Source organism: Vidua macroura, chromosome 9, assembly GCF_024509145.1.
Source record: "Vidua macroura isolate BioBank_ID:100142 chromosome 9, ASM2450914v1, whole genome shotgun sequence".
NCBI classification, from domain to species: domain Eukaryota; kingdom Metazoa; phylum Chordata; class Aves; order Passeriformes; family Viduidae; genus Vidua; species Vidua macroura.
Window position 1 is genome coordinate 25,548,119 of NC_071579.1, and position 26,425 is coordinate 25,574,543.

The 26,425-nt window shown below is 41.4% G+C and overlaps 1 protein-coding gene across 1 annotated transcript in view; it reads right to left on the reverse strand.

Moving 5' to 3' along the window:
- The window catches only part of LOC128811852 (cytosolic carboxypeptidase 6-like), a 181,883-nt gene that overhangs the window by 131,124 nt on the left and 24,334 nt on the right, over window positions 1-26,425 (reverse strand). The window contains exon 3 of the mRNA XM_053985793.1: window positions 15,016-15,127. Coding sequence (XP_053841768.1) covers window positions 15,016-15,127 — 112 coding nt within the window. The remainder of the gene's footprint in view (window positions 1-15,015; window positions 15,128-26,425) is intronic.

The following is a 26,425-nucleotide window of genomic DNA, read 5'->3' on the forward strand; positions in this document are numbered from 1 at the left end:
ACAAAGAGCCAAACTCCCCCAGCAGTATTAGGAGATTCAGCAGTTCCCACTCCTGCAGCTCTGCTTGGAGTTGCCGCAAGTAAAAACTCAGGATCAAAACCTTTTCTCCTGGCTTTTGCTTTCTAGTGAAAATTCCTTGTTGAACTGAACAAGCAAGAAGATGATGAAGTAATTTGCCCAGAGCTGTCAGGCTGGACAACACCCTACCTTCCTCACCCTTCTTACTCCTGGCTCAGGGCTGCTTTAGCCACTTTGATAATTTTTTCAAAGAAAGGAATGCAGAATTATTTGAAAACAGAATTCGTAGGTGGTTTTGCACACCGTTGTCATTGTGACTTATGTTTCCAAACAAGTGAAAATTAGGCTAACCTTTAAATGCTCCTGCATTGCCTGGCAGTCAAAACAAGAATGACAAAAAATATGCTCTAATTTTAGCAGCATCCAAGTGTGACATATGCCAGATTCTGACACATTTTCCTGAGTCACCAACATGTGGCATCCTGCTGCTCCAGCTTTCACACTCTGTGGCTGAGGGATGATGGAATGTGTCTGCTGGTGGCAGTAATAGTCTGGTACCCTTAGCAACATTGGGCGAACTGTGAACCTTTGCTTACATCAGGCCAGATCAATACAGCCATTATCAAGGGACATAAACAGAATAAAAAGCTGTCTCTATTGCGTGAGTTAACTGCAGCAAGAGGAGAACATCCAGTTCCTGAAGGGCAGACTCACCAACCAAGCACAGGCAATAATGTTTCCATAGACTACAAGTCATCAGGGAGGATTAAATCTACTCCTGCTGAGATTTAATTCTACAGTGAATATCCTTTTTGGGGGAAGTCATAAACCACCACAAATTCCCTAGCAGAAGACCAATACTGAGATGAAGGCAGTTTATTTTCAAAAAATACAAAACAATAGAATAGCTGGACTCAGAACAGAAATAGATTTTTCTTGATGCACATCTAAGTAAACGGCCTTCAAATAGTGCTCTGCTGATGGGGTCTTTTCCAGAGGTGACTACATTTCAGTAGGGCATAAACTGATTCCTAACTTGCATTTAAACTTCAGAGGTTTGTCTTCAAGATTCAATGAGACAGGACAAGATCCTATTTCAGAGGGTGCTATTGAAAAGCAAAACCTAAATGCAAGATATTCTCACAGTTAAAAATGAAACTTCCAGGGGACAGGCCAAAAATAAAAAGATTTAAAGCAACAACCTATTTAACAAAATCACATGATAATACTAATAGCATTACATATTATGCCATGTTGTTAATTGGGGAAAAGCACCAAAACTACCAAAAACCCCTGTTAGATTCTATACATCAACACATATAAAGGGTTGTTGTCAACCTTGGCTATGAGCTGGCAGTGTCCTTGTGGCCAAGGGGGGCCAGTGGGGTGAGCCTCAACACAAAGAAGAAATTCTGCACACTGAGCAGGACACTGGGACAGGCTGACCAGGGAGGTTATGGATTTCCCTCTCTGGAGACATTCCAAACCCACCTAAACGTGTTCCTGTGTAACCTGCTCCAGGTGACCCTGCCTTGGAGGGGGCTGGATGATCTCTGGAGGTCCTTCCCAAACCTAAGTGTCCTGTGATTCTATAAACCAGGCACAAAACCAGGATGAAGGAGGGAGCAAAGCTGCAGTGCTTTTACAAACTTGGCACACACATTATTTTGCTGAGCTCCCTTTTCAGCAGTATCAAACACACTGTTGATTTTCTCTCCCTGCTCATACGCTTCATGGTGTGTGTTAACTTAAATTTTGCTGTTTATGCTCAAGCAACTCTCTATGTCTCTCAGATATACATTTATGTGAATCCAGGATTATCAGTCTTCGTAATGTGATCCTTCCTATGTCTTGAGAAATAATTATCAGCATTTTCTCTAAAGGAGTCACCCTGAAACACAAACAAGCCCCACAGAAATGAAGGAGGCAGCTCACACGTTGGAGTATCCCTGGCTTTCAGCATGCTCTGGCAGATTTATCACATAAAGTATGGTCAGATTCTGCAGCTCAGGCCAGCAAAATGACCCAGCTCAGTAATCCAGCTCTATACTGCAGTTTCCTATATGTCACTTCCCAGAAGGTAGATGTACTGAAGAGAAAAAGAAATTTTTTTTTTTTTTTTTTAAGAAAAGAATTCGTTTAAAGAAAACCACCTTACCAGCACAGGAATGGAGTTTTGAAGATATTTGGAGAAAGATTTGATATTCCAGATGCTCTTGTGAGATAAATCCTCTAAGCTCCTTTAGATCAGTCATTTTCTCTAACAGCTAAACCACCAGAAGTTGGGGAAGCTCAGACTTTGAAGCCCATTTAGGAAACCATGATGGATGATATTTAGTACTTTGTAAGTCAGACTAGATTATCACGGTGATTCCTGTCTGCTTTTAAAAACCTATTGATCCACTGGTGTCAGCACTGCAGAAGACAGCAAGCAGAAGCTTTCAAAATACTTTTAAGATGGGGACTACTGCTAACTTTGATGTGGTAAAATTCCAACATCATGATGTATCTCCTGACAAGAAGAAAATTAAACTTCTGTTAATTAATACATTAATTTTAATTAGATTTTTCACAAGGCATATAGTAATCAGATTCTGAAGAGATGAGTGAATGCATCCACATAGGAAACATTGATCTGCCGTGTAACACTAACTTGAAAGATTTAAGCTACTAATTCAGTTTTCTTTTCTGAGGAGCCTTTCCAGCATAGTTTTCATATAGTGGTCCTTTCGGTCTGGGAGAGTTTCTAAGCATAAACTAGTGAAGGAAGTCACTAAAAAAGCTTTAACAAGAGTAGGAATTAAGTCTTGTTCCAGTGCAGCTTGAGCAATGCTAGGAGTAGGTCATATACATCATGGAAACCAGCCATGAAATATAAGAACTTGCAGCCATCCAGAGACTGATTAATGATTCAAATAAGCAATTTCTTTTCATAATTGCACTTAGGGAACATTAGAGACACAGACCCCATTCAACAGCTTAAACTGGGCTCTAGATCAAGAAAACATATGCAGAACTGCAGGGTTGCTGCCTGCAAAAGCCAGCTAGTAATGCTACCAGCATTAAGCTATTTTCTGATGCCTAAGAAACTAAAAGAGCAGTTTTTCAGGTTTAAGGAAAATAACAACTCTGGAAGCAGCTCTGCTTCGTTACAATCCTCATAGGATGAGTTTGCAAAAGGAAAAGATTCTGGCAACTTGAAATCATAAAGGATACCTATTATACTTTGCAGAAGGGAAACAGTATTATTCGTTCAGCTCTAGTCACTCACTCTGTAACTAAAACCTATCTGCCTAAATATCCCCACTGGATCCATTAGTTACCTTCCTTTCAGCTGTTAGGCAGTTGCTCTGTTTTTCTCACAGGATTCCTGTTGTCAGGCATGGGCTCTGGTTGACACAATAAACCAGGCACAAACTGAAAATAAGCAGTGGAGAATCCTGTCTACAGGATTATCTGGGATTACTGTTTTGGAATGGCATATGCCAAGAAATCAGTGGGCCTATCCTATACCTCTGCATATTGTCACAAAGACAATATAATGGCCTCCCCTGAGGATAATGATCTTTTATCCAGGGAAATCACATAGTATGTAAACGTTTCCCATCCAAACACAGTTTCACTTTTTTTTTTTTTTTTTTTTTTTTTTTTTTTTTTTTTTTTTTTTTTTTGTATGGCACTGCAAAGCAACTCCACTAAAATTCAGATGCTCCCAAGCATCAGAATTACAGGAATGCAGAGGTACATAGGACAGAACAGAGCCCTTTTTTAGGCAGAACAGCCACTACTGATTGTTCACAAACCTGATAGTGCCAATCCAGCCATCAAACAGCCACACCTACTTTAATCAGGGAACAGCACAAGAGGCTGTGTCAGAGAGCAGTAGCAGGAGCTGTGTTTTCTTTGCCATGCACATGCTCATGAAAGAACAGCCACACAGATCCCTGGATGTGGGCAGCACAGGATGTTTCAGGAAACAATGCAACTAAAAGCATAAATAAGCACAAAAAGCTCGGATCATCCAAGACAACTTGGATTCTTCACTTCTTTAAAATAATTTGGTTAGAAATTTACCAATGCTTTTCAGAAATTCAAAATAGGCAACAGGTTGACTGCATTTATCTTCATGTTCATCAAACCCCTGAAAAAAGCCTAGCAGATGTATAAATTCCACTTTCAAAAATGAAAACTCCCATTAAACCACTGTTATCCATGTTATCTGACTTGTCTCCCATAAAGAGCAGCTCTAATTTGGGAATTCCCTTTAGGCTCCTCACTGTGAACACCAAAGCAAATAACTCATTTAGCTTTTCTGGAAAACCTTCTTTTCCTTGAGCACTTCTTTTACATCTTGATCATCTATCAACCTTATAGACCTTCAGGCAGGCTTCTTGCCTCTGATGTGTTTGAAAAAGTTTTTATTATTAGTTTTTATGCCTTTAGCAAGTTATTCTTCAAAATTGTTTTTGTCCGCTGTTATTATGGGTTTGCATTTAACTTGCCAGAGTGTACTGTGAATTTTTTTACCTTAGTTCATTTGGGCAAGACTTCAAAGGGTGTCCTTTAATGCTAATGACCTTCTTTAGTCTAATAATCCCCTTTGCTAACTTCTCATGTAACTTTTGATAAAGTTACGGAGTTTTTCAAATAGGGATAACACACTCTCTAAAGGTAAAGCTGCAAAAATGCATCCTGAAATGGTGATTTTATATAGCTGCCATGTCACCTCAAAGTGTTATTTTGTTCTGGTTTGCCCTTTTAGCTACTGCTTTTAGACTTCTTTTCCATTTTATGTTGGCACCTTACAGAAGTATGCACCATTCTAAGGTCTTTTTGGTTTTTATATTCCACCAAGAATGATGAATTTGAGCATGTTTATATTTATTATTACGGAATGTTTCTAGGACAGGTGCATCTTCAATCAACACTTAATCCTTACTAAGTGATAAATTTAAAAAAAAAATATCTCTTCTCTTTCAGGCTCTTTGATTTCTTGCTTCCAGAAGATGCCATTTTTAAAGTCTGTAAATGTGATTTCTATATCAACTTTAATCATGACCCTTAATCAGGCTCTGCCATTACATTCTTTGAGTCCTCATTGCTTCTGTGGCAATTCTGAGCATGACAGTAAAGATGCTTAGAGCTACCATCCCATTTTCACATGAAATTTTAATGCACAGAGATTGTGGGATTTTTCAGTACTTGTTGATACAATTCCACTCCCTGCCTTTTTTTTTTTCTTCTTCTATTCTCTTTTTTGCTTCTGATCTTTCTTTGAACTGTAATGTCACTTCTCTGCTGGCTTTGTTTCCTCTGTTATTAGTGTATAATTTTACACTGCTATTCCAGTGCTGCCTGATTGAGATGCTATTATGTCAATATTCTCATTTTAAATCAGCATTTCACTTTACCCATCTTCATTGCATACACTGGGCTAATTGTCCACTGGCTCTATTACAGCTATCTCACACCAGTAGAATAGCATGAACAGACTTAGTTAGGTCAAACACTTGGCCAGCTGTCTCTAAATAATTTTTGAATACTAAGAGCTCTTTTGTATCAAATAAAAAAGCACTGGCAGTGACTTTGCCCCTGTGTCTTAAAAGGCAAATGCAATCCCAGGAAAACTGAACAAAGGGCATGGTCCCAACACCTTCTGAAGTGGGAAAAATAAAATGGATCAGCTCATTCCAGGCATTTCCACTTGCATCCTGTGAGAAGCCCTGACTCTAAGAAGTTCTGGCAAGAGGCAGCTGGAATTGAGTGCTGTATTGTGCAGGAGCTCATTCTCCTCGGTGCTCAGCAGTTCAAATGCAAGCACTGAAGCAGACTTGTCAGTGACCTTGACTCTGAATCACTTTATAGAAGCACTTGGGGAAGGAGCAGATGCGAAGGGGGAGTTTTTCATAAGTGGCTAAAAAAAATATCTCAAACTCCCGTGTCTCACTGAGAAACTGAGAAGGGGAGGAGAAACATGAAACCAGAATTACTGAGGAGGAGCTTAATGATATCTCCCAGACTCGAGGAAACTCTCAATGCAGCACTGAACATGTCAGCCACTCCCTGATTAATGTTACTTAAAATTAAAAAATCCAAACCCCTCTCTCCCCAGTGCAGATGATAAGAGGAATTCAATAACATCACATCCATAAGAATTACAGAATGTATAAGCAGGAACAAGGTGCAACAGAGGCAGAAAAGAATCCATGCTGAACCCCTCTTGTACACCCAGCCCAAGAAAAAAAATACATGTATTATATAAAGGGAATGTTTTCCTCCATTGGCAAGGGGTAAATTCTTTGAAAAGACAGCTCTGATTCATCAGCAGGGTGCTGGCAGATGCCCCCAGAAAAATAGAGAACATGGCTGTACATCTTCAAAAAACTATTTTAGGAGACACTATTTCCTCAGAGGGATATTTGAGTTGTGTTCAGCCCCCTAGGCACATCCCAGGAAAATACAACCATGTTTTGATGGTAGAGAGGATACTAAAGCTTTGATGGATAATATTTTGATCCAAGGTAAAAGAGAGGAGTTTGACTAAAGGCTCTAAAGAGTCATGGAAAGAGACTGAGATGCTGAGCTAAAACTAAGAAAGCAACACCATAAGTTCCATGTAATAGCAATAAAACACCTGGAAGAGAAGATAAGGTGTACAGTAGATCACTGCAAAGTGGAGGTCATAACTAGCATGTCTGCCCCAAACAAAAAGCAGCAGCACAGAGATTCCTCAGAATGGCAAACTCCTGGAAAAAAAACCCAAAACTGGTTCAGAAGTTCGGAGCAGTACTTGATGGTACTACACACAGACACCCCATGTCACAGAATGCAAGAATTAACACAACCTGTGAGAATATCAGAGTTGGGTAAAGGGACACTTATCTAGAGATATGATAGTGAACCACACACTGATCTGTCTGCAGTGCTTCATGCAGGTGTCTGAGTATCATGGAGAACAACAGCTTAGAACTGTCAGGTACAAATGAAAACTGGCCCTTATCGTGTTGAAAAAAAGAAAATTTTAGTCACTGTGATTACACAATTTTATTCTTCTTTGTGTTATTTGTTTTACCTGAAACTGTTCCTATTCTAGATAAAAACATTACCAAAAGGGATAGCAAAAAAATCCTCAGACAACCAAAGAAACCACAACCTGTGCCAGAGATTACCACTATGAAATGATTAGCACAGTGACTGAGTACAAACTGAGAGAAATTTGGTAGCTGCAGACACATTTCAGACTTGTTTCCTGGAGAGTCTGGAGTATTTGAGAAAAATACAGTGGAGCATCATCCAGAGCTAGACTGTGAACATGCAAGTGTGATCAAAACAAAACAAAACCAGCCAAAAAGCCTGTCTAGTTTAGATGAAATGTGATTTAAAATTTCAAAATATAAATGTTACTTAGCAAAAAATAAGACTATTAGCACTGGTTGGCCTGAATAGCAATCCCTTCCATGATTATCACTTTAACAAGGAGTTCACAGTTGCAGGTGGAACTTCATCTAACAGTGTTAATGATTCCTAAAAGTTACCAGAGAAATGATATATTCACTTCCATATATACATTTATATTTATGAAGATTTACATGTTGAAAACAAATCAAAGGGAAGGGACAAAAATCATAGATTAATTGGAGATGAGAAGGAAATCTGTAGAGTTTATTGAGTGTATTCAACTGCCTCAAAAGGGAATTAACTCTATCTAAACCTTTTTCCAATAAATACCTGTCATAAAACCCACCAGCGGCAAAGATTCAGCATATCCTGCAAATAATCTGTTCTAGTGTAAAACCAGCTCTGCTATTTGCAAGTTTCTTTGAATACTGTGTGTGTTTAAAGGACTGTGGGAAGAAAGTTGCTAAGATCAGAAGCTGCTTCACCAGGTATAAACACAGAACATATTACTAGATCAAGAGAGAATGTTTACTCCAGGAAGTAGAATTGTTAAAATTGTATGAAAGGAACCGAGGAGTTCTGAACTCTCACAGATAAGATTGCTAATCAGAAAATGCCGTAGCTACCAAACTGATCATGCATACCACCTTTGCTTCTGTCAGCAGATACCAAAGTTTAATGGGAATACTTTTAAACAGCCTATATGAAGTAGGATGTTAGCTAGAACATTAGTAACTCTGATTATGCTGGTCCAAGAGGAAGGTGTGAAATAGTCAAAATCCACAATCTGTGGAATCAGACAATGATGAGTACATCAGATTGCTAAATTACAGCACTGAGAGAAAGGTTGTCCTTGCTACTGTTCAACAAAGAACTGAAATAAGAGAGATATTTTCAAAATACTGAAAATTTACACTTCATTCAACAGGGAGTTGCATGAGAGAAGTGGTACAGGGCACTTCTGCAACATCAACAAAGTGGCACGAACACGAGCATTGCCATAGCAAGTGGCCACAGGGCTACCACAGCTGAACACACACTGCATGAGCTTCAGGAGGAGAGAAATAGGAGGCAGCATGTTGGCCATTCTGCCTAAGAACTCAGAATAATTTATACTGTATTATCCTGAGAATTGTTGGCAAAAGATGGTGCCTGGCAATGGCTGTTTTGATATTGGAGTGAAAACCATGAGGCACAAATGACAGCCCAGGATGTCTGAAGGACTCTCTGAGTATCTCTTCCTAGTGTGTTTTTAAAATTCAATATTGAGTTAAAAATGATTATTCACTAATACTGAGTTGTTTAGCAGGGGAAAGAAGGGTAGGAGCTCTGCTAACAGCAAAATGGAGCCAGGTAGTGTGTGATGTTACAGAGCTCATTACCCTGTGTTAATCTGCTATGACTCCCCACACCAGATGATGCAGATCTCAGCTGATCTGTTTGGCTCCAAGTGAGTTCTGAACAACACCAAACCCCAACCCACAGCCTTTCCAAACATTTATTAACATCCAAACTGGCTTCAGCTAGAATGAGAATGAGTTTATGATTTTCCAGTAAAATATTTTCCAGTTTGCTGCTCCAATTTATAACAGAAGCAGGGGACATGATGAGGGAAAAGAAGAATTTTTGAAGAGAAAACAATTGCTTGCAGTCATTCAAATGTTAGATTAGAAAATGCTACTTGAGGGCTTATAGCATAAGAAGCCTAAATGTACACTTTTGATGTGAAAACCTTGCAAAATCTGTTGTTATACTTTACTTGTCAAATATCCAGTATCACATTGATGGTAATACTAACAACATCATTTCAGGAGATGAGTGGAAGCAGAGCCTCTAAGATTGACACACTTTACAGGACTGACAAAAATAAAATTTATGTCACTCTCCAGCAAAGCACACACATCTTGGAGACCAGCTGCATTTTTCTAAATGTGGAGTTGTCTGGTGAAGAATGTGGCACTGCCCAAGGCAGAGAGGATGTGAGGTCACTAAAGCAATGCTGCCACTGGGGATAGTTGCAACCTGCAAAGTATCAGTTCCAGGATTCTATGTTTTGTGACTTAGTTTTCCATAAAAACAGAATGCCTCTCTCAAAGTATGGCAGGGATAAGAGAAAAAAACCACCAAAAATCCTGATTTGTTTCACTGCAAAAGTTGAGGCTAATGGGGAAAGTGGATGAGCTGCATGTGGAGCAGTCCCACAACACCACGGCTCCTGCACAGTCACAACTCCTCTCCTTGACAGTACACTCTAAATGGTGCTGCTGGAGGCCTAGAAAAGATGTAGGCTGAATAACAGCATTGGCAGTGGGTGGCTTAAATGTGTCTGAAACAGAGCAGCACCAAGATGGAGGGACTTCATCAAGCATCAACACCCAGTTGCATCTTGGAAAGAGCTGGGGAGTGGTCTGGATGGTAAGAACGCCTGCTGAACCTTCTGACAGCAATGAAAACACAGAACCAGAATGGCAGAATCGGGAAATGGAAAGGAAGTCTGTGAGCACAGCCAGGGGAAAGGGGTTGTACTCCTTGGCAATGGGGAAACCTAGAGAAACCACCTGGCTGGACAGGACAGGCAGCTCTGATGAGTTACAGAGGAGGGAGCTTCATCTGGGAGCTCACCTGCTACACACAACACTCAACCTTCACCCTCACCTGTTTTCTGTTATCAGGGCTTATCAGCCCTGGAACTCAGAGATCAGACCTTTTTCCCCAAAACAAGCTCTCTCTGCTGTCTTCCTGCAGCAGTGAGGTGCAGGATGTTCTGAGGGGAGCCAGCCCTAGGAGGACACCCATCAGCCTCTAAAGAAGGGCCTGGGGAGAGATGATAACACAGACCCAGAGAACTGTATGTTCAAAAACTTTGGAAGAAAGCAAATATATTCTCTTTCTGAAGAGGAACGCAGTCATCTGCTGAAGAATCCAGTTACATTGACTTACCAGGCTAATTCCCCTATACTCTTACTGCTTGCCCACTCAAACCTACCTGGATCAAAAGCTAGGCCTCCTCAGAGACAGGAAGATTGGAAAATAATGATTTTGTTCAAATCTGAGCCTGCACACGGGATCTTAGAAAAACCTCCTCAAAAACATAAAAGGTGTCATTCACCCTTAAATAGCAACCCTCCCCATGCCTACAGTATTATGTTTACTCATCCTATCTTATTACTAATGCTCTTGTCAGCAGATACCCCCCAAACCCCACAGGCTCCTTCCCTCCCTCTTTCCTGTCCACAGCAATAGCAGATTGCCATCCTCTATCAGCTAATTCATCAGCCCCTGTGGCAGATGTCTGTGTGGTGGATCTAAAAGTTCCAGCCCAGCAAATGACTCAGAGTTTAGCATGCTGGGGCTTTCATTTTGCATTGAAAACTTTCACCCAGAATAGTATTAAAAGTATGCAAGGGCTGCAACATCAAGCACTCCAAAGTCAGGAATGGATACAGAAAAGTCAGTTTTGCAGAAATAATTTAAATTTTAGTGTATGTGTGCATGACAAAGGAGATTCTAGTTAAGGAGCACATCCCAGGTAAGTGGGTTGTTTTAGTTTTGGACGGGTCTCTGGCTCACTCAGGGCACAAGGTGAACAGCATCTAGCAAAGGAATCATCTGCTTGTAGGACTCCAGCCTCAATTCAACATGAGGTGGAAAACAGGAAGAACAGAAGAAACATGGAAGAAAGAACACAAAGTTCAGTGTTGCAGTGAGAGTGCCTGGGAGCCCTGAAACTCAGCTCTGCATTTCACTTGGGAGGAACAAATTACTTGAAACAGATTCATCCCAAATGGTCAATCACAGCCTATTCCTTGTCTCCTAGGTCCTAGGAGAAACAAATGACAGAAATAGTCTATCCCAATCTTCCTTGCAGAAGCAAGGCTTAGGTACAAGACAGTGCAGGTATCAGTCTTTGCTGAATGACATGAAACAAATCTGATTCCAGGCATCCTAAACCATCTATCACAAATGAGTAGGTGTGATCATAACTGTTTCCTATCCACACAAGGATGAAATATTTGTCTCTCACAGGGGTCCCCTCCCCACCCCCCCAAACTCCACACTCTGCAATGCTCCCAGGGTATAGCAATGAGCAGAACAACAGAGCCTACGAGGAGATTAACAGTCCTGTCTTCAGAGCAGGATCTGCGTAGGGCACAGTAAACACAGGACAAGGCTGCACAATGAACACTGAAGGTAAAACACTGAGTAGCTGCTTATTATGTGGGAGTTTTCCATTTGGAGAACTCGGTGAGGGAGAGGTCTAGATGGGAGAATAACACCAGCACCTGTGAGTAAAGGCCATATCACGTGCTCATATCGGGGGGGCTCCGCTGACACTGAACACACAGCCGGAGTGCACTCACTAAATCCGTTTTTAAAGGGTGCTGGAATGGCTCACATGAATATGCTTTAACAAACTGCAAACAAGAGCCAGGTGAGATGGTTTAAGCAACACATTCATGTTCTGAGATAATTCTGCTACCTGCTCCAGCACAGACAGGGAAACCATCAACAGGTATCATCAGGTGGAGTGGTGGGAAGACATTGCCCGCTCGTGTATGGGCAGGCAAAGGTGCTTGAGAGCAGAAATATCCCCAGCCAGCAGCACATGATCTAGAGGAGACTATCACTTCAGTCTCATCTGCAACACTGATACCATTAGAAACGGCTGAGAATATCCCCTCACTCCATGTAGGTCAACATAATGGCATTGATCATCGGCGTTACCGTGTCAAAATCAGTGGCAAGGAGATCAAAAGCTTCCTATTGTTCTCTCATTTCTTGACCCATCCATTCCCTCCTAAAGAGTCCTACAGACTATGAAACACTTTAAAAATAAAACAAAATAAGCACACTTTGTAAAACCCAGAAGAACAGTGAACCACAAGTGCTTTGGATTATTTTTATACAGTAACTACAGCAAACACTCAGCCTTGGAACACTCAGTGCTGGAATCACTGTAGCTGTGGCATTGTGCGTGTGCCTCATACCCACTTCACTTATTTCTGTGTCACTCATCCTCCCTGCTTCAGAATAAACTTTTTTTCAAAGAAAAGAGCTTATCTCCCATACTGCAGAGCAGAAGAAAAATCCTCCTATGCAGCAATATTTAAAACATGGTTTTATGGTCTTATGGCAGCTAATTTTCCTTAAGTGATTTAAGGGAATGACTACATCTAAAAGTCCTGCACTGAGCTTTCTGCAATGGCAACTGGAAGCCAAACTTCCTCTTGCTTTAAACAATCCAGTCTCCTGTGGGCAGCCTGTCACAGCAGATCCTGTCTGCGCTGGGAGGGATGAAGGTTATTTTTTTTATTACATAATTTCTCAGGGAATTGGGTTTTGCATTTCATTTCATTTTCCCCAGTGTGGGGAGACTTTAGATGAGGAGAGGGTGGCAGGACAGACGTGTTCAAATGCAAAATGCCTGATGTGACACAGTTTGACACCAGCTCTCCTGCAGCAGGTCACCTGTGCATGCAGCCAGCCATCTATCATGTATTAGTCATCTGAAAGTAACACTCTACCCCAGAAAAGCACCTAAAATTTTTAGCTGCCTGAAGGCATTCAAAGCAGGTTTTATTCTGGCACTCTGTCATAACTTAGTAAGGAGCAGTCACTGCTAAAGCAGGATGGTGCATGGACAGTCCCATGGCAGCTGGCATGTTTCCCCATTTTGTCCCAGCACTTTGGATATCATATTTTCATACCAATATTACTGGGATCAGAGGGACTAAAAATCTGGTATTTCCTGAAAATAACAGTAATCCCATACAATGCATTGCATTGCTGAGCATCCCTGAAACTGCCAGACAGGCTGGTGTTGACAAGGCCAGACAAGAAGGTTTTTTTGGTGGGTAGCTAATTCACTAAGAAATGGAATTCTGAAGAGCAAACCTGAACTTTGCTGGTACCTTAATAAAAAAAAAATCTATAAAGTATTTTTTTAAAAAATGAAATAACCTTGAAAATTAAATATTGCACTTGTGTTTAAAAGGCTCCCTTTTCTTTCGCTCAGAAAGAAATGAACTGGAACTGGTTCATCTCAGGTTGATCACTGGGGAGAGTGGAAGACAGAAAAATTAAGGAAAAAAAAATATTTCCATTTCAGATCAGCTCTCACCAAACAGTTCTTTTGATTTTTCATTTTAGCCACCAAAGCAAATTAATTCATTCTTCACACATAGGACAGCTGGAAGCTACCAGAATTTTCAAAGATTCCTTAGAATGGGATGAAGCTGAAAAGTACTTCCCCCTACCTCCAAGAATAGCTTTACTTTACTGACAGTGACTTTTAATAGTGCCAGGATTTGTTGCCTTACTGACTACAAGCACTTCCCTACGCCCAACTTTCTTGCAATGTTTAAAGACCTCTTCATTCTTGGAAAGAAACCTCTTCTTAAAGCAATCTGTATGCTCACTCCCTTGTCTAGAAGGAAAATTTTCTTGCTTTTTGGGGTAGAAAACAGAGGAAAGACCAGGCTTGCTCCAAAGCTCCTTTCTGTGCCTTTCCACCATTATCATCATCACTTTAATAGAGCTTAGGAGCCTTGGTCAGAGGCACAATGCACAGCGCAAGGTGCTGCAGAAACAGAACAGAAAGGCAAATTCTGTGCCAAACAATTAGTGGTCTAGGAAAATATTTCTCATGCAATTGGATTCCAGTCCATATGTAATGTTCTTATCTATTAACCTATGTTCCTTTACCTAAAAACTCCTCTGTACAGGTATTACTGGAAGATAAAAAGTCCAATTAAGATGTATTGGGAAAACCAGGAGTCAAATTAAAGGAGGTCTTATCCTATATATGATGTAGCCAGGGGTAAGAATCCTCTTTATTTATTGGCAAAGCAAGCTAGGTCCTTTTTCATAGAAACAAAAAGGAAAGAAAGAAAAAAAAACAAAAGGAAAAATTAGCAAAACTTCAGGGACTTAAAGATTCAAATTCCCTCTCCATTGTGAGAAGCAAAAACAAAAGACAAATACCAGGAATCCTATAATGAAAAAAATAATAATCTATAAAATCTCCTCTTATTTTTGGTAGTGATTTTTTCCTCCCTATCTCCATTTTTTTCCCAGCAGTTTTTCTTAGGTGCCACGTTCAATAATCCTTCTGCGCTTTGATGTCAAACATTCAATAGCTGTCTGCCTCCCTCCCACTCCTCTTCTCCATATTCTCCTCAATCCATCTCCTCTGATTAGCTCAGAATTCACCTTCAAGAACACCTCTGCTTCTCTGAGTGAGCATGAGTGTGTGTGTGTGTGTGTTTATATAATATTTGCAAATATTCTCCCCCTCCTGCACTGCACGCCACACAGCCACCACTGCCAGAGCCCCAGGTTAAGCATTGCTGCCATTCCCTAATTCAGTTTGGGGGGCCTGCTGTTTTGAATCCAGCTCGGAGCATGAGAGCAGCTCAACAGAATTTAGGCCCTGCTTTCAGAATTATTTCATAGTTAAGCTGAGCTGAACTTCATTTCACGCGCCTTCTCCACTTCTGATGCTTCCTGTGGCAAACGCACAACTGTCCCCTGATCTCCTGCAGCAGGGGGGTCGGTCCCTCAGCACAAGGGGGCTCAGCAGCTGCTGTCCCCACTCACCGGGTTGTTGTACATGTCGATGATGAGCTCCTTCACTCCGTGCAGGGTGGGATGAGCCCACGGAGAGGGATTTGCCCAGTGCCGGTTCAGATCAAACCCCATCAGGGAGCACCTGCACACACACACGAAAAACAGACACAAAGGCTTAGCAGGGCAGTGGCCTCTCCTCGGATCAGCTGCAGAATTAGGGTTATATTCTGTGGCTGAAGTAGTTAAATGTTGTTCTCATGAGGGAAACAAAGCAAACGCTCCCCTGAGGAAAGCCTGCAGCAACGGCACCTTTCAGAAATAACGTGACCAGCAGAATATCAACTGGAACAGCTCTGGCCATCCAGCCTTCTTCCCTTCCACAGCCTGGGCTCACTTTATCCTTTGCCTCTCCCCAGCTTGGCAGGCTGGCCCTGGAACAGCCTTGCCTGACCTTGGAGGTTCCCTTCTCTTGGAGCTCTGGCTGAGGGTCTGCAGCTATCAGGGTGATTCACACACTGCACCACCAAACTGGACCTTCAGCTTGTCCTCAGTCAGGCTCTGACTCAGCAGGGCTGTTCAGAGCATTGTAATCAATGGCCATTAGGTTTGTGCTTAAGGGATTTAAAGCATGAATGTCATTGTTCCACTAACCCCAGTCCTCTGTCTCCTCCCCTCCTGCAACTGCCTACACAAAAGTTAGCCAACCAAATCAACAAGTTAAAATGCTTATTGGCCATCAAATCCTGTAGGCGTTGGAGCATGGATGCCACCTTGGCTTCTCCTTCCTGCCCTGACTCAGATCCCTCCCAGGACACTGTCCTGACTTGGATTCTGCTGCTCACAGCCCCACAGAGTAGCATCCAAATTCTTTGTGAGGCCGCACTGAAACTCAGCAGGCTGTTGATAGAGTGAGCACCAAAATCTAAAATTTGAAATTTGAAAAAGAAATTTGAAAGCTGGAAGTGGCACAAGTAGGAGAAGGGGGAAATCATGTCCCTTGCCTGCTGCAGAGATCACCTAGAAAATCTTTTTGCAGGAAGAGAACTTTCTCATCTCAAGCTAAGCTTGGGATGAGTTGGGTAAATTCTTGCTCAGGACTTCCGTAGAAGACCATACAAATAATAGAAGCCCAGGTAGAGATGCTACTTCTTCTATAGTTAAAACAAACAAACAAAAAAATCAACCTCGCTGCTAAGCCTTAAAGCTTCTTGAGAAAAGAAGAGCTTTCATTGATCCCATGTCTATTACAAGAATGTCTGTTCAGCCTTAATCTTTTAAACACACCTATGCAAACAAGAGATTCACTCCAGCAGTGCTATCCTTTGACAAAAAAAAAAAAAAATCTAAGAATCTGAAGACCCAAACCATAGTTTTAATTGGCAAAGAGAAAGGAAAATAAAACTAAGAGAGGTGAAATGCTTAAAAAAGTGAGGGGATGAAACCAGAGGATGAAATTAATTTCCAAACCTGATGAATAAATATTTTCCTATGAACCAGAGGATACAAAGTTAATGTGACATTCTTTTGTAAAAATTCTTCTGGGTATCTAAGCAAGCAGGAGCTGCTTTGCTCCTTGGGCTGACACAACCCACCCATCAGCTCTCTGGGAGCTCAAACACCCAACTGCAGCTCTGCAGCTCCATCACTGCTGCCATGGGTGGCTTGCTGGGGTGCAGAAGCCACCTCTTTGTTGTGGTGGCCACTTCTGTGCTTGTATAGAAACCAGATGGGTTTTTTCCCTGGACATTCTAAACAACTACAATTCCATAGACAACTCAGAAAGTTGCTGCCATCCCACTCTACAGCATATTGTGTCAGATTTCTGTCTCTTCTTTTTGTCTGCATGCAAACTCTCTGCACTCAGCTCTAAAAAAAAAAAAAAATCCTATCTTCTTTTGAACTCATAGACATTAATAAAAACCAGAAGTATTTCCAGAGACGTAGGTGGAATTACACCGGGATAAAACTGGCAGAAGAGCAGAATGAGAGGAATGAGTTTTTCAGTTAATAAAAGCAGAAACTGCCATGAGTTTTACTGTATTTTGGCACAGTTCCCAAGAAAACAACACTCTTACTGTAAAAAAACTTTCTTAAGAGCTCAGAATCTGAACCTGTATATATATAGTTAATGTGTCACATTTACATTTTCTTTTAATAATATTTAACACTAGAGAAAATGAGCATACTGTCAATATTAAATTTGGGGTTTGGGGTTTTTTAGATAACTTTATCTAAGTCATCCCCATAGAGAAAAGAGGTAAGCAATACCTAATTTTTATAAGACCCTAAATAAGGCATTGCAATTTGCAGTATTTGGATGTGTCAGGAATGTCTGGTGATGAATCTCATAGTTCATTTAAAACAACAAGAACAGTTGAAAATAGTTGTCTTTACTTGAAAAGACTTTATAAACAGAAGGAAGCAATGCTTAGCAAACAAGTTATTCATTTGGGAAGCTCCTTTGAGCTCTGTTTAATAGGAATCCAAATTAATTTCCAAATATCATTTAGCTAGTCTTTGATGTAGTATATCACATATTTATCAATGTAACAACAATTAATTAACTTTCTGATGTAGGCATTACTATTTCTTTCCAGACTGGAAACAGTGTAATATTTTTTCCCCGCCGCCAGTTTTCAAGTCTTTTTTCTTTCCTTTTTGCCTAAAGACAAATTTGTATCTACCACATTCTCTCTTTATTCATCTGCTGCAAACTTGTGGCCTCTCTAAGGAAACATCAAGTTGTGTTCCTTGGTACTTCAGATTTGATTATTGACTCTATTAGATGTAGAACTGTCTCCCAAAGCTCACGTATATCAGGACATGACCAAAACATACGGCAAGAGTCTCCCACGTGCCCATTACAGATCCTGCATTCATTTTATTATCTTGCTCCCAGCTGATGGGATCTCCCCCATGGCCAATGCCTCCAATGCAAGAGCCTGAACAGGGTAACTTAAAAATTGCATCTTGAGCTGCTTTTTAATTCATCCTCCCAGTCTTAAACCAGCTAATTTCTGGAACACTAAGCTGGTTCCACTGCTTAACTGTTTGCCTGCTGCTTCAAACACTGGGTAGGCAAAGTAGAAATACAGATATGCTCTGGGAACAGCAGCTCCATGGTGGGAAACAAGTGTGTCCTAAAAAAATACATAATCTCTCAATATTTAAGACCAGCTTTTTTACTCAGAGTGCAAGTGTTGTCATTTGCTTCACTGCAGTTCCTCATATGGCTGTAAGCATTCCCCTAATTTAGAAAGTGCCTCCAAATCTGCCCTATACAGATTACATTTATTTTGTCCTGTAAATAAACTAATGTGTTCAGTATAAAATTAACAAGTGGGGGGGAAACCTAAATTATATCAAAGGACTCTTTAAGGATGATCTTAGAAGGGGGATACAGAAGACAAAAAAATCAGGAAACATTACAGACTCCAAGAGGTACAAGGGAAGACAAAAACAGCTTCAGAGTTAGTGAGGGTTGGAACAAGGGCACTGGAGGATATCCCATTCCAAGAGCATTAATGATCATGCCCGTGAATGCTCTTATGAACATGGCAGGTCACAATGCCAGAGAGCCTGATGAGAATGATGTGCTGGCACAGACTCTCCCAGATTAGCAAAAAACACACAGTCAGAATAGATAGCTACAAGCAAAGTAGCATCCTGCAGCTATTACCTGATTTTGGTCTTCATTCCTACTGTAAAAACCTAGGTTTTGGTCACATAGTCACTGCAGCCACAAAAATGACATGTATGTAATTTAAAGCATTTAAGCTGATTACTATTGTTTGAATTTTGGATTATGCTTGCTATAGTGTGCTAGATATACAGACCACATGCTGTGCTTCTGCTTCGTGACTGAATGTTCATTTAAATCAGGTTCTGTGAATATTCTTGTTGAATTAGAATTTGTGTTTCACCAATGTTTTCCAGCCTTTTTCTAAAATTTCTGTTTTCTGTAAGTAGATAAATTTATTACAGTGTTTATAAATTTACATAAACACAGTGCAAATTCAGTCAAAGCAAATGAGTTTCAAAATTGCATTGGAAACTGAAACATTTTGCAGTATTCATCCCTCCCTACTTGGGAGGCAGCCAGATCTGAAGAGGTTACCAGCTCAACTCAGTAAAACCAAAGATGTTCAGACCAGCACCGAGCTTGCTGGGCAGCTCTCTGGACAGAAACCCTTTGGCTCTGGGACTGAACTCATCACTGCTTTTAAGGATTCCTTATGCAGCTGCTTTAGTGACAACATCCTGAGGAAAGATTTAGTACCAAGGCCCATGCTGGGTTTATTTTTCAGGGCTTCTTCCTGTTCTTTCAGGTTGTGTCTCTTCTTCCTGGAATCTCCAAATTATAGAAACCTCCAGGAATTCTGCCTTACTTTACCTTCAGTTCTCTCCACCCTGCTTGTTTTTCCTGCCATGTGAGTCTAAATCTCTTCCTAACAGACCCATTTCCACAAGGTGAGATATGGAGAATAATGGAGGAAAGGAGGTAAAGAAATCCTTTTTCACGCCATGCGATTTATTACAAAGAGAACTCTGCACCCTTCCCTTCAGCTTTGTAAGGCTGCATTGGTTCATTGGATCAGCACCGGGTGAATCTCCAGATAATCTCCACGCACAAAGCCGGGGAGCTCCAACCCACAAATGGCACCACCAACAGGGTGAGGATTTGAGATTGGGAAGGCAGTGGGGAAGGGGGAGCACTGTTTTCCCCACTCCCACTGTGGTGAGAGGGCAGACAGAGGGTAGCTGGTCCCTCTGGCTGCTCTCCCTCGAAGGCAGTGGCAGCACACTGCCATGGGGCTGCAGCAGGGATGGCACGGAGCAGGAGCAGGTGTGCGGCAGCAGGGAGCAAAGACAAGGGCAGCACGCAGAAGACTTGCTTCTTTTCACAAATATCGCTTCAAAACTGATATATTCACGGCGTTTTACAGATCAACTCCGCGCCTGCCAGCCAAGTCAGGTCTTCATTAGTGCGTGTTTCACCGTCTGGGTGCTTGGGGTTTGTGATTTATGTATTTGCCTAGTATTCATTAAAAAGGACTCATTCAAGCCCACATATTCTAAAGCAATTAGGTAGCAAGACTTCCTAACGCTCCAGCTACAGAGAACCCCTGCTCTGAAAACTCTCTCCTCCTCCCCAGCATTCTGTATTTTTAATTTAGAGTTCTGGAAACCTTCACAAAGGCTATTTAACAGAACCACTGCAGTGTGCTCCAGGCAGAGCGGGCAGAGCAGCATTAGCTCCCAGAGACCACACGGTGGAGTAGATGTTTGCAGAATGAGCACTGCCGGCTCTACTGACATAATTTTATATCGTACATGACGGTTAAAGATGCGTTTCTCCATTTTCTGTGTAAACAACGTTAAATAAGAATAAACACAAAGGGATATTTTCTCCTTCTGATGAATACATGCATTTCTCAGGGCTGGTAATAGGTGTCACAGGCACACGCACCAAGGAAGACACACATCCCCTCCTGACATGGGCACGCTGTGATCTTCAGGATATGTCTCAATTCTTGTATTAACTCTTCTTACACACCCCAGGTCCTCAGTAATGCCAGAAGGATTCCTGGGCACAAAGCAGCATGCTGGAAATAAAATCCCATCCTACAGAAAGGAAAACTCCACCCTGTGAGTCTGCCTGGTGTGTCAGAGGGTAAGATCCCCTCCCTAGTGCAGCTCACCCCTACAGCTGTCACAACTCTGTATTTTCACACCTGCATTGTGCCCAGCCCGATTTTCAGTGGGACAGGGTTTCCAGCACTTCCCCTGGGATGCAAGCCCAGTTTAGCAATGCTCTCCCCTAGGAAGAGCCTGTCCCCATGTGTGGATCTCTCCAAATGATCCTGCAGGAGCCAGTCCCATCTGTCCTGCCCCAGGAAGGCTTTCTCAGACTCCTGCTCCCAGCTGGATCTGAGTCACTGCCATGCCAATCTTGGGCACTCAGGTGCTTTAAACAAGGTGCTGGCAACACCTACAGTGCTTCCATTTTAAAGCCTGATTCATTGTTTGGCCTTTTCAAAACCAAACACATCACTGACTAATGACACAGGAGACAGAGGTTTTTTTTCCAGCTTTTGGATCCCAAAATATTTCCACTGTAGGCACACGATGGCCTTCAGAACTCTCACATATGTAGCCCATAATGCAGTATTATATAAACTTTCTTTTCTGATGTTGTTCCAAAGCCACCTGCTCATGGATCACAAACTGCAAACCACTGAGGAAGAGAATTTTAACGTGTGCTTAATTTACTGGATTCCCATCCTGTCAACAAGCCAAACTCCTCTAGGCCCTCCTGCCCTATCTACTTGACACTTTCCCACAATGTCCTAATTCTGCTTCCTAACAAATCTTTCCCTTCAGATAAGCAACCATTCTTTAAACCATTGTATTTTTTTGGTCTGTCTACATTCCTGGAGGGGCAGGTTGGGTGGAAATAAGTGTTTCATCATCACAGTGGTTCACAAAAAACAGCTGATACACACATAAGCATTCCTGGAGACATGGCTGCTCTCGAATTGTGCTTTTGTTGCCACTTCTGGCCTTCCTCAGACTGTGCAAATAGTCAGACACACAACACATCTCACAATTATTAGAGAATACTCCAGCTGCTGTAGGATGGTATTCCTCCATATTACAACACATCTCCTATCCTGCCTGGCACACAAATCTGGAATTCTGCTCGCTTCTAGGAAAGAGGAAAGACAGCTCCTGTTCCCTGTAGACCAGCATGATAGGAACACCCCCAGAAGATGGTTCAGCTCTTACTACCAGACCCATTACACACAGAGAGTTGCAGTCAAAGGAGCCAACCTTAATGCCACAACACCGAGCTCTTACAAGTTAGGACATTGCACAGGTCCACACAGCCTTCCTCCAGCCCTGAGCTTGTCATTGTTGTGACACAGCCTTTAACTGCAGGAGCACAGGGTGCTTTCCCACAGGCTCTCACATTATTCTGTGCACAGGATCCTCACTGTTCATTAATGAGTGGACTATTCAATATTTTGGCTTTTCCTTACTGTTCAATGTGCAACCCTAGGCTGCTGCTTACTGCATGCTACTCAAAGCCTGCTCCAAGGACAGAGCTATTCAGTTCTTCGTGGCTTTTCTAAAGTGCTCAGCACTGCAGGAGACAACTGCTTTATAAGCACTGATGGACTAATTTTCCCAACAGCATTGGTACAAGAGGGGACCACATTGTCCCCAGTTCATAAAAGAGCAACTGGGACAAAAATTGGCTTACATAAGAGACATCCACTAAATTGAACCATTCTATCTGAGAGGCCAAGGACAGGACTTTTTTGGGACAACTTGCGTTTACATAGCATTTTACACCTAACTCTGATTTGAGCTGAAGCTGACTGTTCTCAATGATTCTCCAAATTTGACAAAAAATGGCACTGTGAGTGGACAAAATATTAGAAACATCTGACTTTGTCAGAGATTACTAGAAAATTTTAAGGTATTACTGGATCACAAATGGGTTTTGGGTGGGTTTCAGTTATACCTTAATTCAGCCATTTTTCTTGGCTTTATATCCTGATACTGCTGCATTCAGCTGTGCCTGTGAGAACCTGCTCTAATATGTGGTGGTTAGCACTGTACCTGATATTTCTTTTACTCTCCTGAATAGAATTAAATTATTCCTTTGCTACATTACAGGGTACCCAATTACTTCCACCCAAGATATCCTCATAGCTATGCCAAAACCAGCCAGAAATCATCCATCCCCATCATCAGAAAGGCCTTTTCCTCTTGGATATCCCGGAGGAAGGGTTTGACCTGATCCCAGACTGCCAAGAAGGTGTGTGCTGGCCCACAGGGAAGCAGCACAGGACTGGCAAACTGCTGCCTGAACCCTAACAAGCAAAGTTTAACTCCCCAGCACCAGAGCACGGCTGCTGGCTCCCTTTTATAATGTTTGCTAACAGGCTCTGACACACTTAGGTATTTCTCACTCCCATACATAACCAGAATATTAATTGTATTCCTGCACAGTCTTGCTGCATCTACAAATTGTTCAGCTTGAAAGTGACTTTTTGCATTTATAAGGGCACATTTATTTTGGGATGATGGGAGGAACGGCCCTTTTTACTTTCCCTGCACTCCCATACACATGGTCTACAAGCAGCTTTCTTCTGCTGCATTGGCTAGCAGGTATAAATGTCATCAGATGTTAGAGACAGGGACATGTCCATTAGCCAAAGACTCCCTTTACCACAACTAAATGAAAGTTTTACAGTTGTATGCAAAGCCCTGAGCAAAATCCCAGTTGTCACAATACAGGGGAGGTGACACAGTGGTTCACTCAGGGTGACACCATGAGACTGTCCTGTCATTGCCTCTTATCTAACCTAGGTCAAAACTGCAGTGCCTCAGTTCTTCACTTGTAAAAATAATTATAAACCCTCCCTGGTGTTTTGAGAGGAAACAGATGAAGGATTAGAAAGTGTTTTGGTGCTACAGTGATGGGGATATGTGAGGTGAGGGTCTGTGGTGATGCAGGGTCCCCAGGCAGGTGCAAAGGAGAGCCCTTTATTCCAAAGCAAGCCTCTTAAAGCCTTGTTATCAGCTACATAGTTTAAAATCATAACAAACATAATTCAACCAAGCACCACACACCATGTTGTGAACACACAATGGTTACATAACTTGTTTTTCTACCCCTAATTCAGCTGAGTCCCTTTCTGCTTAGCTGAAGTACCAGGCCTGAGCCAGGGTTTTACAAAGCCTTCCTTTGTAAGGCTTTACCTATATGCAACAGAGACATATTAGGTTCTACAGATGGGGATTTAGTGATCTATGGAATCTAAGAAAGGTTTTCTGACAGACCCTGAATTTTTTTGAGGTTCATTTTCAACAAGATTGCACAAGTTTGTACTTAACAAATGATCCTGCAATGCCTATAAGACCATATAAGATAAGCATAAGATATCCCATTCAGTTTTTGAGAAACATTCTCTAAGGGTTTGGATGGAGAAAAGGGATTGTGTAGGGTTGTGCTTTTATATCAGTGAACATTCCCTCTTGTTTCTTCTACCCCTTACCACCTGTAACTAAAGATACTTTTGTCTTTATTCTCACTTTAAATTTCAAGGTTGTCTGGCCCACTGGGTGTGTTACATATGGCTGTCTAATTAAAGAGAGAAAATTAACCTTATTCTATTAGATTATTTTAACACCTGCCAGGTCACTACTCTGCTTTAGCAAAGGCACAATGTGGCTAAATCAGTTAACAGAACTCCAAACTGACAACCAAACATCTAAACTCAAAAAAACAAAAACAAAAACAAAAACAAAAAAAAAAAAAAAAAAAAAAAAAAAAAAAAAAACAAAAAAAAAAAACAAAAAAACAAAAAACCAAAAAAAACCACATCAAAACCTCCAGATTATTTCATTTTTGGAAAGTCCACTAAAAACTGAAAATGTTGCAAATGTTCTTCCCAGAATCCCTATTATGATATACTAACAAACATTTCATAGCAGAAATAATACCAGTGTTTTGTTTGTCACATAACATTTCAGAAGATGGCAAAGAGGCTGCAAAGTCCTGCTCTGTCTCTGATTGCAATCAATAAAAAAGCCCAGATGTTTTAGAAGGGAGTTAAATCAGGCTCAGATCTTTCCCAATCACTTGTTAATTTAAAGGGCAGAGTTTTACCAGCTGAGCTTCTCTGTGTGGTGCTGCCTCATCCCAAACAACACAGAGAATGAGGAACTATTTGACAGCATGGTGGTCTCCTGTCCATTTCCAATTCCTACCTCAAATCACTTGGGCTTTAAATTTTCCACAGTCCCAGCAGTTGGGCACACTGTACACGCCAGAAGGGAAGCTACCTGGCAAAGAGACATTTCTCATCAAACTCCATGGCACCTCTTCTTCCTAACTCAAAGCCACGTGTGAGGGGATTTTGTGCCATCCCATGGGACATGGGTCACTTGTCTGATTTGGATGCTTGCTGGATGCAGAAGAATAGGAATGTAAAGCACTCAAAGTGTGGCTTCCATCAATCACTGCAACACACCAGCAGAATGTGATTTGATACCAAGCCAAGCTGAAACTACACATTTTGGTTCCAGAGCACTGAAACATCTTATTGCAATGAATAATGGTGCAATGATCGATTAGTTTGAGAATCCTGATGAGAATGTTAAAGCTGAAAATTTTAAATCTTCAGGGATTCGGAGTTTTTTGGTTTTGTTGGTGTTTTTTTTTTTTTTTTTTTTTTTTGGTTATGCTTCAAAAATAGGTGCAAATGGATGTAAATTTGTCAGAAAAATTTATTATTATACCCTTTTCTGAGATGTGTAAAAGAATGCAACAATTGCTAAAAGGCACGTAACTGTTATAGAAAAGAGGTGAGGATGAAACACCAGGGAAAACTAAATCTTCTGGCAATTGTTGTACAGAAAGACCAGGAAAGAGTTCAGGTAGAAGCTGATCATGGAGGGATTTGGGTTGGAGGAGACCTTAAAGACCATTTAGTTTCAATCCCCTGCCAGGAGCAGGGACACCTTTCACTGGACCAGGTTCCTCCTCAAAGCTCCATCCAGCCCAGCGTTGAGCACTTTCAAGATCCCTTGAAAAAATTATATAATAAAGTCAATTTTAATAAGGCAAGAGAGAACTCAAGTGAGGGGAAAACCCTCCCACATTATTACTTTTTACCCATGGATGTTTTCCAGTCTTGCCTGTAAAAAGCCCTAAGTAACCAACACAACACTGAAGTTAGCTCTGCTTTGAGAATGGGCTGAAGACCTCCAGAGGGCTACACAAAACAATTTTCTTTATAATTCTATGAAAGTCTCAGGCACAGGGAAAGTTTCACTTGCTGCTCATACCTCGGTGGACACCAGAGAACCCTGATGTGGGACAGGCAAGTTCACAAGCTCATAGAATTACTTTTTTTTTTTTTTTTCCCCCTGCATATTTGCAGCCTCACGCAGTTCAGCACCCTTAGGATAAAATCCTATAGCAAAAATGTACAATGAATGGGAACATATATGAATGGGAAGCGGAGGAGCAAACAAATTTCAATTTCAAGCTTTCATAGCTTAGCATAAACAAACATGAAACAATTCATCCTCAAAATATAGGGATGGGAGGGGGGATGGGAGGGGGATACTGACAGTGTCCTCAAGACACACAGGGAGACTGAGAATGAGGGAGCCTGGAGCGAAGAGAACATTTCAAAAACTGTTTAAATCCTTGGAAAAGTTTGAAGCAAAGATGAAACTTTCCTGATTCATTCACTGGGTCTGCAAAAACAATTCTCTTCATCCACTGCCAGCCCCCAGATTGTCAAAAATAAGCCAGCTCTGTCAAATGTTGTTTTCTTCTTAACAAAAATGAGCTTTTAAAATCTCCATCAAAATTTGGAATGGGTGAACAGATTTTGAAAAAAATAAGAAGTCT